At 49.6% G+C, this 12211-nt stretch overlaps 1 protein-coding gene across 4 annotated transcripts in view; it reads right to left on the bottom strand.

The window, feature by feature from the left end:
- The window catches only part of VEPH1 (ventricular zone expressed PH domain containing 1), a 58358-nt gene that overhangs the window by 16025 nt on the left and 30122 nt on the right, over positions 1 to 12211 (bottom strand). For all 4 annotated transcript variants that reach the window (XM_038145839.1, XM_038145838.1, XM_038145840.1 and 1 more), the window contains 3 exons: positions 11755 to 11975; positions 6512 to 6721; positions 5455 to 5849 (listed from right to left, as the gene is read on the bottom strand). In XM_038145839.1, the coding sequence (XP_038001767.1) occupies positions 5455 to 5849; positions 6512 to 6721; positions 11755 to 11975 (826 nt within the window). The remainder of the gene's footprint in view (positions 1 to 5454; positions 5850 to 6511; positions 6722 to 11754; positions 11976 to 12211) is intronic.

The raw sequence follows: 12211 nt of genomic DNA, 5'->3' as shown, positions 1-12211 counted from the left end.
TCTCATTTCACTCATGGCAGGGACACCTCCCACTGTCCCAGGCTGCTCCAAGCCCCAGTGTCCAACCTGGCCTTGGGCACTGCCAGGGATTCCAGCCCAGCCCCTCTCAGCCAGGAATTCCTCCCCAGTATCCCATCCATCGCTGCCCCCTGGCAGTTGAAGACCATCTCCTGTCCTTTCATTATGTGCCAGGTTCTCCTCCTTCCTCAGCCTTGGCAGGAGAGTCCAAGTACCACAAGAGAAGGATTTTGAAACACGAGAACATGTGAAGAGCACCACAAGACACAAACCCACCCACAGAGGCACCAAATGCCCCAGAAGGCTGATCAAGACCCCAAGGAACGTTCCTCAGCCAAGGAACATTTCTCAGCCCAGCTCTTGGCGAGTCTCTGCCTTCCAGCAAGGGAATAAGCAACAACTCCTTCCTCCTACAGGAAACAAGGGAATATATGTTGCAATTTTAAAATTCACAATGGAGTGGTTGTGCCTGGGGAAAAGGAACAAAATATACCCAGAAGAATGTCAGCAGAGCTGTTAATTGTTACCTATTGCAGCTTCACATGCTGGGCTGAACCAGGAGGGTACAGAGTCACTGGCTCTGGGAACAATTAATGTGTTATTTGATTTACATTGGTATCCTTTACTATTAAATGAAATCTGTTAATAGGAGTAAAAGTATGCTCATAAATTTCCTGAATAGAATCAAACCCATGCATAAACATGGAACCAATAAGAAATGGATGCAACTTTTTAAATTTTGGGTTTGAGCTTTTTTAGCTTCCTCAGTTTCCTCTGCCTGACCTCTTCAGTTTGGGTTACAAAAAATATGCAAACAATAAATACATTTACAGGAAGAGAGGGCAATTTTTAAAGCAAGCAGCTTCAAGAAATGCTACTTGATATTGCTCTTCACACCACTAACTTTGTGTGCAGGGAACAACGCAGTCCCAAGGTGAGTGAAGGCAGGGCTGTAATGGGGGTGGACACCAACAGCGAGGCACTCAGCACAGACTCCACATCCAAGGGGCAAATCCAGGAGCTCAGAAGCCATAAAATCATCCCAGAATCACAGACTGGGCTGGAAGGGGCTTAAAGCTCCTGTTCTACCCTCCCTTCCTTCTCCTAAACCGGGCTGCTCCAAGCCCTGTGCAAGTCCAAGTCCTCTGGTTGCTGCCACCACCCTCAGGAGTGTCCCAGCTGCCAGGTGAAGCCCAGCTGGAGAGCAGCCTACTCCCAGGGCAGGTGTGAGGGTCCCAGGATGTGCCACATGTGTGTGAGAGCAGCCAGGGGACAGCTGGTGACATCCCCAACACTCTGCCTGTGGCGCTGGGAATCTCTCCACGGCCTGACAACGTGGATCACCAGGAGCACAGGGGCCATCCCAAGCGGTGGCACTGCCATCCTGAGCTGTGGCACTGCCATCCCCCTGGCTCCCTGACCTCGGGGATGTTTGGAATGCCAGCCCTGGCGGCTGGAATGCCAGCTGATGTTTGCAGAGCGGCGCAGCTCCCTGGGAATGCTCTCCCGAGCCTGGCCAGCTCTGTGATCCCCCTGCAGGACCCGAGCCCCATCTGTTCCCAATCAGGGGCTGGCTGATGGAATGCTGGAATCCATCAGGCCGGAGCAGGGGTGAGCACTGCAGGGGAGCAATGAGCTTTTGCATCCACGCCGTCATCTGGTCCCCATTAGCCCTCAGTACCACATAAAACATAATAACAACCACATTGGGGGCCAGCACGCTGCAACCTGCTCCCCCTCCTCTGCCAGGAGTCCCAGGGAATGCTCCCTGGATGGATTTCCTCCTGCATGGCACCAGCGGCCAGGAGGGACTGCTGGGAAATGCTTCCCATGTTTTTCCTTGGGTGTCGCTGAGCTGGCCTCAGTGAGCGAGGGGAAATGATTCTGTGGTGTCCCAGGGCTCTGTCCTTTCAAAAGGAGCTTGGAGATGGCAAACCCTCCAGCATCCTTGGCACACAGATCTCATCAGATGCTTCCCTTCCAGCAGCTCACTCGGCATTCAAAGATCTGAGCATTAATGGTGGCTTTCTTATCCAAATTCCCTAAAAGTCGAGCAGAACTCGAGCAGAACACAAGGGCTTGTCCTCGTTATACCCAAACCCAGCAGCTGGGCAGGCTCCTGTCCGGGAATGGCTGCACCCAGCCCCTCCCGAGGGCAGGATACACACAGCCATGGCCCCGAGGCACTGCCCTGGCAGGGGTGGGGAACAAGGAGAGCAGAGCAGAAATCCCCACCGTGAGACTACTGCATCCCAACCCATCCCAAAAAATATGGGCTGAGGAAAACGCTGCTGAACTCCATGAAGACTGAAGAGCCTGACAAACATGGTGGCTTGTTTGTTTTTCTCTTCTTTTGAGGAAAAGATCCCCAGGATTAAGAGGCTTTAAGTGATGAACTTGACGTTAAAAAATGCCTCAAATTGCATCAGGTATGTCAGAGATGTGGGTCAGGGCACAAAGCTTCAAGCTAAGCAGGAACTGAACCAATAAATGGATTTCTGTGGGTTTGGGTTCCTTTTTTCTGCCCCAGCTCAAATCCCCTCTCTGACTGCAGTGTTATTCCAAAAAAATTCCCTTACGCACATGAGCCTGGTGTTGCAGCTCGTCTGCTCTGTGAAACACCCCCGGCTTAGCCCTTTTCTTTAGGAAAAAACCTTCTGGCCAACAGCCCCGTGCTAGCACTGCTCCTGCTGTAGGATCATCACCCACTTCACAGCTCTCCCCTGCCCAAGGCACAGCCAGCCAAGAATAGTAAATGTTAACAACAGGGCTGACATGGCAATTCTTCAAGGTCTGTATGAGGCATCTTCAAACTGTCACAGACAGTTCATGGATCCACCCTGACACTTCTTAACCTGCAGCCCTTCCCAGCTGTAAAATCTGACACTCCAGTTAATGTTGCATCCACTTGGACACGGAATATAAATTGAATGAGCTTAGAAGTCAACAAGGAGCCTGCAAATCACACCCTGTAAAGAGAAAATACTCCGTGAGGGGTGAGACCTGCACAGCAAACATCTGACTCAAGAGCAAAAAAAGCCCATTTGCAAATCACAGACAATTTAGCAGAGCAGAGGTGCCTATTTTGTGTGTTTTGAACTTGCCTCTCACAACTTCATGGCGTGTTCTCCAGCACCTGGATCGGGGCAGACACTCAGTTAATCCTCCCAGTCACTGGTGATATTGCAAATCTCTTGGCTGCAGAGGCCATTTATCTCCACATGGAGGTCTCTGATTTTCCTCACACTCCTGCAGCCACTCTCATCCTTTATCCTCCAAATTGAGGCTCTAATTAATGCAGGCAGTCCCAGAATGGTTTGGGTTGGAAGGGACCTTAGAGCCCCTCCAGCTCCTGGGCAGGGACACCTTCCCCGTGTCATCAGTGCCCAGATCTGAGGGGTCCTGCAGGAAAATTGGGATATTCCAAAGGTTCTGTCCTCACCAGCACACCCCCTTCTGGAGGAGCCCCAGTGTGGGGTTAAGAATGAGGAATTCTCCCATTCCCAGACAGGCTGCCCCAGGTCACACACCACCCCAGCAGAAATGCCAGCAGGGGTGCCACTCTGGTCAAGAGAGCAGAATTTGGCCCATCACCCCTTCGAAATTCTTCTAAATTCCTCTTCATTAACACCCTGCTGACCCCCCAGAGCTGCCACTTGGAGTCCCAGGAAAGGCCTGAGCAGGGGAAGGAAAGGTTGGGAAATGTGCACTCTTGCAACACATTCTGCCACTATTCCCTTCAAATACTCTGTGTCAGGAGGGGCTGCTCTGGGGTTCTTATCTTTTCATATCTTCCATGTCTCACACGTTAAATTTCCAGTTCAGACTCCCACACAGCCAACATAAAATCAGCCAACTATATTTATTAATGTTTTCTAATCTTGTTTTTTTCTGCTAAACACATTGGTGAAATGTAAAACACGCCTTTGAGTGGGCCCTGTTAGAGTTTGGGGATCTCTGAAGTGCAATAACTGCAGGGGTTTGGAGAGCTTTATGCAATATCTGAAATATTAACAGAGCTGTCCCCTGTGGAATGAGCAGGGCTGCATTTCTTCAACAGATTTAGAACGAGTCCCATAAATCTCTGCTCTGCACATGTGTCCCTGCTCAAGGAATTTCCCTAGGAATGCTAGTTGAGGATTTTCAGGAAATTACAATAGTTTGAATGAATTCAGAAATAGTCACATGCCTAGGATGTATCATAAGAGGTATTGCAGAAAGGAAAGTGAGCAATACATTAAAAAATATTCAATATATGGGATTTCATTCATGTGGGGTCAGAGCACTCAGCACTTCAAAAGCCACGTTGTTCACTCTCATGTTTTCACTGGAATTTTATGCAACACAAGTTTTATCCTTAATTCTACCAAATAACTATTTCAACTACTAAACCTGGAATTTAAGGTATTTAGGAAATTCTTCAGAAGCATAAGCTTTTAAAGTATATATAGAGAAAGAATCATATCCCTTTTATGAGTGGAAACTGCTTTTCCTCTTCTTGACCACTGAGAAAGGAAAGAAATAAATCTTTTATCAACTTGAGTTGATGCTTGTTGGAGCTGAAGTGATGCTGTATTAGAAGGTGATGTTTGAAGTGACTGGAAATTTAATTAATTTAATTAAATTTAATTTATTGAGGCAGCTGCTCTTTGGAATCAACATGGCCCATGGAAGGGCTGGGCTGTGAACAGCTCATGGCCACCACCGAGGGGTTGGATGCACCCAAATTCACCTCAAAGGGAATAAGCAGGAGGCTCCCAACCCAACCCAGCCCAACCCAGCCCAAAGCACTCACTTCAAAGAGGAGCAGATCACAGACCCACCAGGGATGAAAGCAGCAAACATTAAAGCAGCCCAGGGATTGGTGAGATGGGATCCAACCCAACCCAGCCCATGGGGATCTCACCCCGCTGTGCCCTCAGGGAGTTTTGGGGTTGGAATGTGCTGCCCTGAGGGTCCTGACCTTTGCTGTCCCAATCCAGCTGATTTAATAACTGGATTATGAGGAAGAAGCCCCAGATCTGCCCCACACCAACCCAGCAGGAGCCTCAGGGACCAGCACGGGGCCCATGGCACATGGGCTCTCCAGCACACATCGATCCCTGATGTCCCAGCCAGCTCCACAGCTCCAGCCTGGAGCTGGGAATGTCCCTTCCTGCCCTGCCTTGTGCCCAGAGGCTCTGGCACCCTCAGGGTTCACTCCCCATGACAGCCAGAAGGAAATGTTCACCTGAGCCTTCATGGGAGTCTGTGAGAGGCACGGGATGTGTCCCTGAAGGAAATGAATCCTGGAAGGTTTCAAAAGATTCCACCTGGGAAATGTTGTTTTCTACAGCTGCTGTTCCTCCCTGCCTGTGCTGGGGGTCTTTGCTCCCCTTTGGGCCCTGTGGGGGTCTGGGTGTGTGTGGAAGTCCTTGGGAGGCTCAATCTGCTTACCTTCGATCACACACTGCTCAGGGATGGGAATCCTCCTCCCCATCTCCATCACAAACTCCTTGACTTTGCCCAGGTTCTCCTTCAGGTGCAGGTACAGCTTGTCCTGGTGCTCCACAGGGCCCGGGGCTGCCTCTGCCCTTCCCTCCACGGCCTTTTCCAGGGTCTCCTCTGGCAGACTGCCTGCCTGGGGGTGATCAGCACTGGGGTGTGAAACCAGGCAGCTCCCCACGAGCCCTGCTTCGGGCTGCACCCCAAAAGGCACCTGCTGGGGCTCCTGGCTGAGGTAGAGCTCGGAGAAGGAGATGCCAGCAGGGATGTCCCCACTGTCCTCGTCCTGTCCTCCCTCTGAGCTCAGCCCCTTCACCCTGAGCGCGTGCAGGGCCAGGCTCTTGGACCTGCAGGGAGGAGAGAAAAAAGGGTTTGGAATAGAGGTAGGGCACAAAAATCCCCCCAAAACGTGCCCTGTGCAGTTCCCTCAGAGAGGCCAGTGCAAGGCTCACTGAGCCAGGGACAAGAACCTTCTGGGGAATCTGCATTTCCTAAAGCCTCAGCTTTAATAAGGAAATGAAATGGAATATCCAAATGATATCCACATATCCCCACATCTGCACGGGGGAGTGAGGCAGCCCCTCTGCAAGGATCCCAGAGCCCTGGGGTGGTGTGGCTGCTCTACCAATCCCACCATAAAAATAGCAACCAGCAATTTCACTGAGCCAGGACCCTGCCTCCAGCTCTTCCTGCCCTGTGTCCCTGGCAATGCCCAAGACCAGGTGGGACACTAGGGCTTGGAGCACCTGGGACAGTGGAAGGTGTCCTTGCCAAGGCAGAGGTGGCACTGGATGGGTTTTGAGGTCCTTTCCAACACAAATCATTCTGGGATTCTGGGATGTTGAAAGATTTCATCCAGCCCTTAAGTACATGGATGCAAAAATCAGTTAAATTTAGGTTTATGCTGCCTGTGAGTATTCCATGAGCAGACCAAACCCTCTGTGTTTGGATACAGTTTTATGACAAAACTGATCTCCCTGAACCCCTCACACATTTTCCAGAGCCATACCTGTTAAACCTCATATCCTTCCTTTCTTCTTTAGAAACCTGGCCCAGGCTGTATCTCCTCACTGAGCCGGGGGTGCTGTTGTCCACATTTATTTTCTCTTCAAAAGCCTGGATTTTAACTTGCAGCTTTTCATCTTCTTCGCTGCCGTTCACGACAGATTTTAAATCATCCAGTGGTACAGGACATTCTGCCTCAGGGTCCTTTTCCATCCTGAGGAAGCAGAAAGCAGAGCATTAACTCTGGCACACTCTGTTCATTGTGCTGATGCTGTGTCTGTGCCTGGGACTTGTGGTTTGGATCTGGTAAAATAATTATGCTTAAACAGAGATTCCCTGGGGTTATTTTCAGGAACATCTTCTAGATCAACATCTCTGATGGATCAGTAGCATTGAACATCTCTGACAACCCTAGACTGCAAACTGCCAAGCACCAGCAAATCACAACTCTGTCCCTGACAGCCAAAAGTTTTTAATCTGAACTCAAACCATTCTCTCAAAATTGCTAAACACTGACTTATTGCATTATTTTCATGAGGCAAAAGTCAAGCTATTTGCAGACTTTATAGAATTCTGTGGTTTTAAAGCTTTGACCGAAGTACATGCAGTTCTTACTGAATTACTGCCCTCTGGGAAAGAAAAATACCTTTTAAAACTCAGGAAAAGTTATGAGCAATGTGACTCCAGCTCAGCAAAGAGAAAATGAAGAGTTAAAATGAACTTGTAGGACTGCAGGGCTAGTAGCTCTGTTTTGGATTTCTTATACATAAGAATCAGAGAACCAGGGAATGGTTTGGGATGGAAGCGACCTTAAAGCCCCTCCAGTGCCACCCCTGCCATGGCAGGGACACCTGCCACTGTCCCAGGCTGCTCCAAGCCCCGTCCAGCCTGGCCTTGGACACTGCCAGGGATGGGCAGCCCCAATATGGAACATTTCAATGCAAAATTCAAAGGTAACTCTCAAATAAATTGAAGGGAAGCTGTCGATCTTATGGGACAAAAAGCAATCTGCTGGAAAATACACTGTTGGGAAAAACGTGCTGGCTTCCCTCAAACAGCTCTGGAAATGGCTTTTTCTGGGTTCCTGCATCACTCAGAGCCTGCACAGAGACTCAGCTCCTCTGAATATTTGGCCATTTGCTGGAAATTTGAATTTTGAGTATCTTTACTCTGCCTTGGAGATGCTGCAGCAGCAGCAGGACTGGATTTCCCAGGGACCCACAGCAAGAGCATCACTGCTCCTTCCCCTCTCGCTGTCCTGCTGGGATCATGAGCACGTTCCCATCTCACTCCTGCAAGCAGGGAGGAACTGGCACCCAAAATCATGGAGCAGCACAAAGCAAACAGGAATCTCTTGGAGAATCAAGGGGGATTGGACAGTATTTACTTTTTAAACTCCACCCACAGCTCTTAAACAAGTTTGTTATGCTTCTGATTATTTCTTTGTTTGATTTTCTTTTTTTCCCCCGATGAACAAACATCTGAATAGCTAAATCTGTAAAACATGGATATATAAAACCACAAATGAGGGGTTTAACACAGCCCTTCCAAAGCAGCAGAGTCTCACAAGTCAGGCTCTCAGTGGGGGAGCCCATTAAAAACTCCCCAAACTGCACATTACCAATTGTAAAAAGCCAGGTTTTTACAAAACAACCAGAAATGAGGCATCACAAAATGCACTTTTTCACTTGTTTTGATAAAGGCAGCTCAGGATATTTCTCAGGGGAGCTGGCAAGTTTTGTCTTGCTTTGTTTTTAATTCAAGCAAGATCTCATCATATATTAACACTGAGGAGCACTTGAAAAATATTCTTCTGTAATAAAGACCCTTGATGTGACCTTTCCTAACAAATCTTTCTGGGGATGTAGGACAAGATTTAATTTATTGGAAAGCAGTCACTCCACCACAGCTCCCAACACTGCTCCCATTGTGGGAGCTGAGCTCTAAGGAAAACTCCTGTTCCCTGAGTAAATATGGGCAAAGCCTCGGGGCACAGAGAGGGGATTGATGGACTGATGGGCCTTGGGCGTGACAGACCCCAACCAGGGAGCCTTGGTGATGTTTGGGATTAAAAATGGTGTTTCAAACAGCACCTCTTTGTCCAGCCTTCTCCTGCCGAGCTCCCATGGCTGTGTGAAGGGAATGCAAGCAAGTACTTCTCCTAAAGAACCACAAAATCGTTATGGTTGGAAAAGAGACGTGGGTGAATCCTGTTCTCCATAAGCAGAGCAGGAAAAAGTCACTCCTAGGGTGTGGAGGGTGGGCTCCTCAAGCCACCATCTCAATTTTGCCCCTGCTGGTGCCAGGATTCCCAAGTGGGAAGCAGAGGGTCTCCAAGTGCTCAGGAGCTCTCCTGTGCACCAGCCCTGTGCTCGCATCAGTTCCTTGGGAAGCCAAAAGCCCAAACCCCACAAAAGCCTCAGTGAGGGCTCCATCCCACCCCACTGGGACCCCTGGCAGCCCCTTCCTGCTGGGCTCCCCTTCCAGCTCCTCTCAGACCAACCATTGTCTGCAGTCTTGGCAGGAGGCACTGCTGAGGCTGCTGGAGCAGGATCACTTCACACCAAAGCTCTTTGCAGGAGGAGGAGGATGCACGAGCTCATGGAGAAACCATCATGCCAAAAATAGCGCCAGGCTGCTGATGGCTTCATTCTGGGCAAAGGCACCTCAATGCCCAGGTGATGCAGTAGCACAAAGGGCATTTCTCCAGACCAGCAGCACCACTTCCACACCAGCAGGGGGGAAAAGAGCATCCCAAAGGCAGATTAATGAAAATACACCTGGGGTTGTGGCCAGGGCTTCACCTCTGTGCTCATGGAGGCCACAAGGATGGGTCAGGTGTTCATGGCTTGTTAAGGGAGAGAAAATCACCTCCTCAAACAGGATGGACAAGAAAGTTTGAAGAAGGCAAGCGATGGAGGAAAGATCATGGAACCGTCAGCAGAATCCCAGACTGGTTTGGGTTGGGGGGGACCTTAAAGATCACCCCATTCCACCCCCTTCCACTGGGACCTTTCCACTATCCCAGGCTGCTCCAAGCCCTGTCCAGCCTGGCCTTGGGCACTGCAGGGATCCAGGGGCAGCCCCAGCTGCTCTGGGCACCCTGTGCCAGGGCTGCCCACCCTCTGAGCAAAGAACTTCCCCATATTTAACCTCAATCTCTCCTGTGCCAGTGTCAAACGATTCCAAGCAGCGACAGCACTGGGAGGAGCAGCATTGGTGCAGCCCCTTCAGCTCAGTTCTTACCCAGAACGAGGACTTTGAAGCTTTCTTCCCCTTTAATTGACTACACTGCCCCTCTAGGTTGGATAAGTCCATTAAAACCCTGCATATGTTCTTTAAAAGCCCCTCTGGGACTGAATAACTTGCAATTTTGGGACAGTAAGGAGCAGCAGGGCATGGCCTGGTTTTAATTATGCTCCCCAGTCCCTGCATGTAAAATTCCCTGTGTCAAACAACGCCAGGCCAGCCATGGCTCTGCAGAAATCAGCTTCCTCTTACGTAAACACAGGAGTTGGGGAAGGAATGGCTATAATCCAGGCCCACAGTTTAAAATCCTGCTTTCCTTTCACAGCACAAACACTGGATTGATGCAGCTCCAGAGCTGGGAGGACACTTCCACCTTCACACCTGGACTGGTCCCGCTTCCCAAGCACGAGTCAAAATCAACTCTGCTTAAATCAGCAGAGAGCTCTCACTCAGCCTTGTGTGATTTAGCTGATACTGTGCTTGATTCAGGCCTGAAATGCAAAGCCAAATAGCTGAAAACTGTGGAAAAAACAGCATTTTGCTGTGATCTCTCACAGCCATGTTGAGGTAATGAGGGCACAGAGGGTTGGGGAGGGAATGAAATTAAAAATAAATAAAGAAATAAATAAAATCAAGGAGCAGAGAGAGAAAATTATCTGCAACTACGCTCACACAGACAATGAAGCTTCTACTCTTCAGCCAGTCCTTAACAAAGAGAATTTTAGCTAGAAACAGCCAGATTTTGACGAAAACCTTGTTTTCAACTGGGTTTTCTTAGCAGCTCTAGAGGTAAATGTTAAGCCCAGAATTTAATAAGGAAAAGGAACAGCACAGTATTTTTAAAAACAAAGCAATTTTTCAACCATAAATGGAGGGACCACGATGGGTGGGAATGGCAAGGGCTGCTTTCTGCTGAGGTTCTGCCAGCAGGTGAGCCTTGGACATTTCTCACAGCCCTGTAGTCAGATGAGGGGCTCTATCTGGGTAGCTTCCCTTTCTCATTTTTACCTCTCTCCAGGACACCAATTATTTGTTTCTCCCCTGACCTCAGTGTTTTGGCTCCACTGCTCCCAGTCTGGCTCCAGGGCTGGCCTTCACTGTCAGGAGTTTTCTGACACCTGTGTTCCATTTTTCCAAAGAATCACTACTCCTGTGTGCCCCCCTGACCTACTGCAGGACACACAACTCTAATTCTAAGTCTCTCACTGATTAGAAGTGACTGCCACCCTGTATTTAAATAACATTCCTATCCTCACTGTGACAAACCCCACAACACTTCAACCTTAGGATGCACAGCCAGAAGCAGCTGAGAGAGAACATCTTGCACTGGATGCTTCAGAAATTCTTTTCAGACTTTTTTTTTGGGCAAATCTTCATCGGGGAGCTACGCCAGCCATTGTTCTCATCAGCCTCAGTGGGCATTTTGGCATTTTCTAGAATAAACTCACTGATAATTGTGAGGCCTGACTCCACTGATTTATTTTTAACCGAGGCTTTTTTAGCTTGCTTAAGTCTACTTATCTATGGCATGGCTTTCTTCATGGCGATGCGAGTATGTTTAATGGGAATTTTGGTGCCTCACAGTGATGCCTAAAGAGGCTACCTGGAACAGAGGCTGGGCAGAGTTAAAGGAATAAAGTAGGGATTTATTAAAAGCTTGGGCCGTGCAAGAGCCTGGCCCTGGCTCTGCCCAAGATGGACTCCAAGTCATGAGTTTTCACCCTTTTACAAGTTTTGGTCCCTTTCCACGTTGGGGTCATTGTCCAGTCCCAGCTCAGGTTCTGCAGTCCCACCCTCCCAGGCTGCTCTCCTCCCTTCCCTGCTGTTTGCACTTTTGGGGCTGAAGCTGCAGCGGTGTCCTTGGTTCTGGGGCTGGAAAAGCGAGCTGCTAACACTTGATATGACATTCAGAGTCACACACCAAGGCACTACAGAACCTGGAAAATGTGAAAGCCAATACTGCAGGCACGGGCAGAGGCTGTGTGAGAGCAGCGGTACCTGGCTGCCGCCGCGCCGTCGGTGCCGAGCTGCCGCGCCAGCAGCCTGGCGATGGCAGAGAAGCTGTTGCTCATGCGATAAATGTCCCTGCTCTGGTGGCCCAGGATGCTCGAGAAGCTGTCGGTGAGGCTCTTGATCTCCAGCAGCAGGAGGTGGTGAAAGGAGTGCTCCATGTTGGCCAGCTGGTTCACCAGATACAGCAGGGAGGTTCTGGCTCGCTCCTGGGCAGCGTGGGGAGATAAGAACAGGGCTGAACACATGAATTCAATGTTCGCTGCTCTCAGGGGCTTTGCATGCTGGGACTGAGTCACCGTCCCTGGGGAAGAGTGGCTGCCCCACCATGACACAGGCAGCTGCCTCAAACACAGTTTATTTGTGGTTACACTGAAGTGACTTTTGTTCCTCTCGGTGCTACCTAACCCAGCCTAACTCAGGACTTCTTGTCTCCTCCTCAGAC

This window comes from Motacilla alba, chromosome 9 (assembly GCF_015832195.1).
Source record: "Motacilla alba alba isolate MOTALB_02 chromosome 9, Motacilla_alba_V1.0_pri, whole genome shotgun sequence".
NCBI lineage: Eukaryota > Metazoa > Chordata > Aves > Passeriformes > Motacillidae > Motacilla > Motacilla alba.
This window is presented reverse-complemented; position numbering and strand designations above follow the sequence as displayed.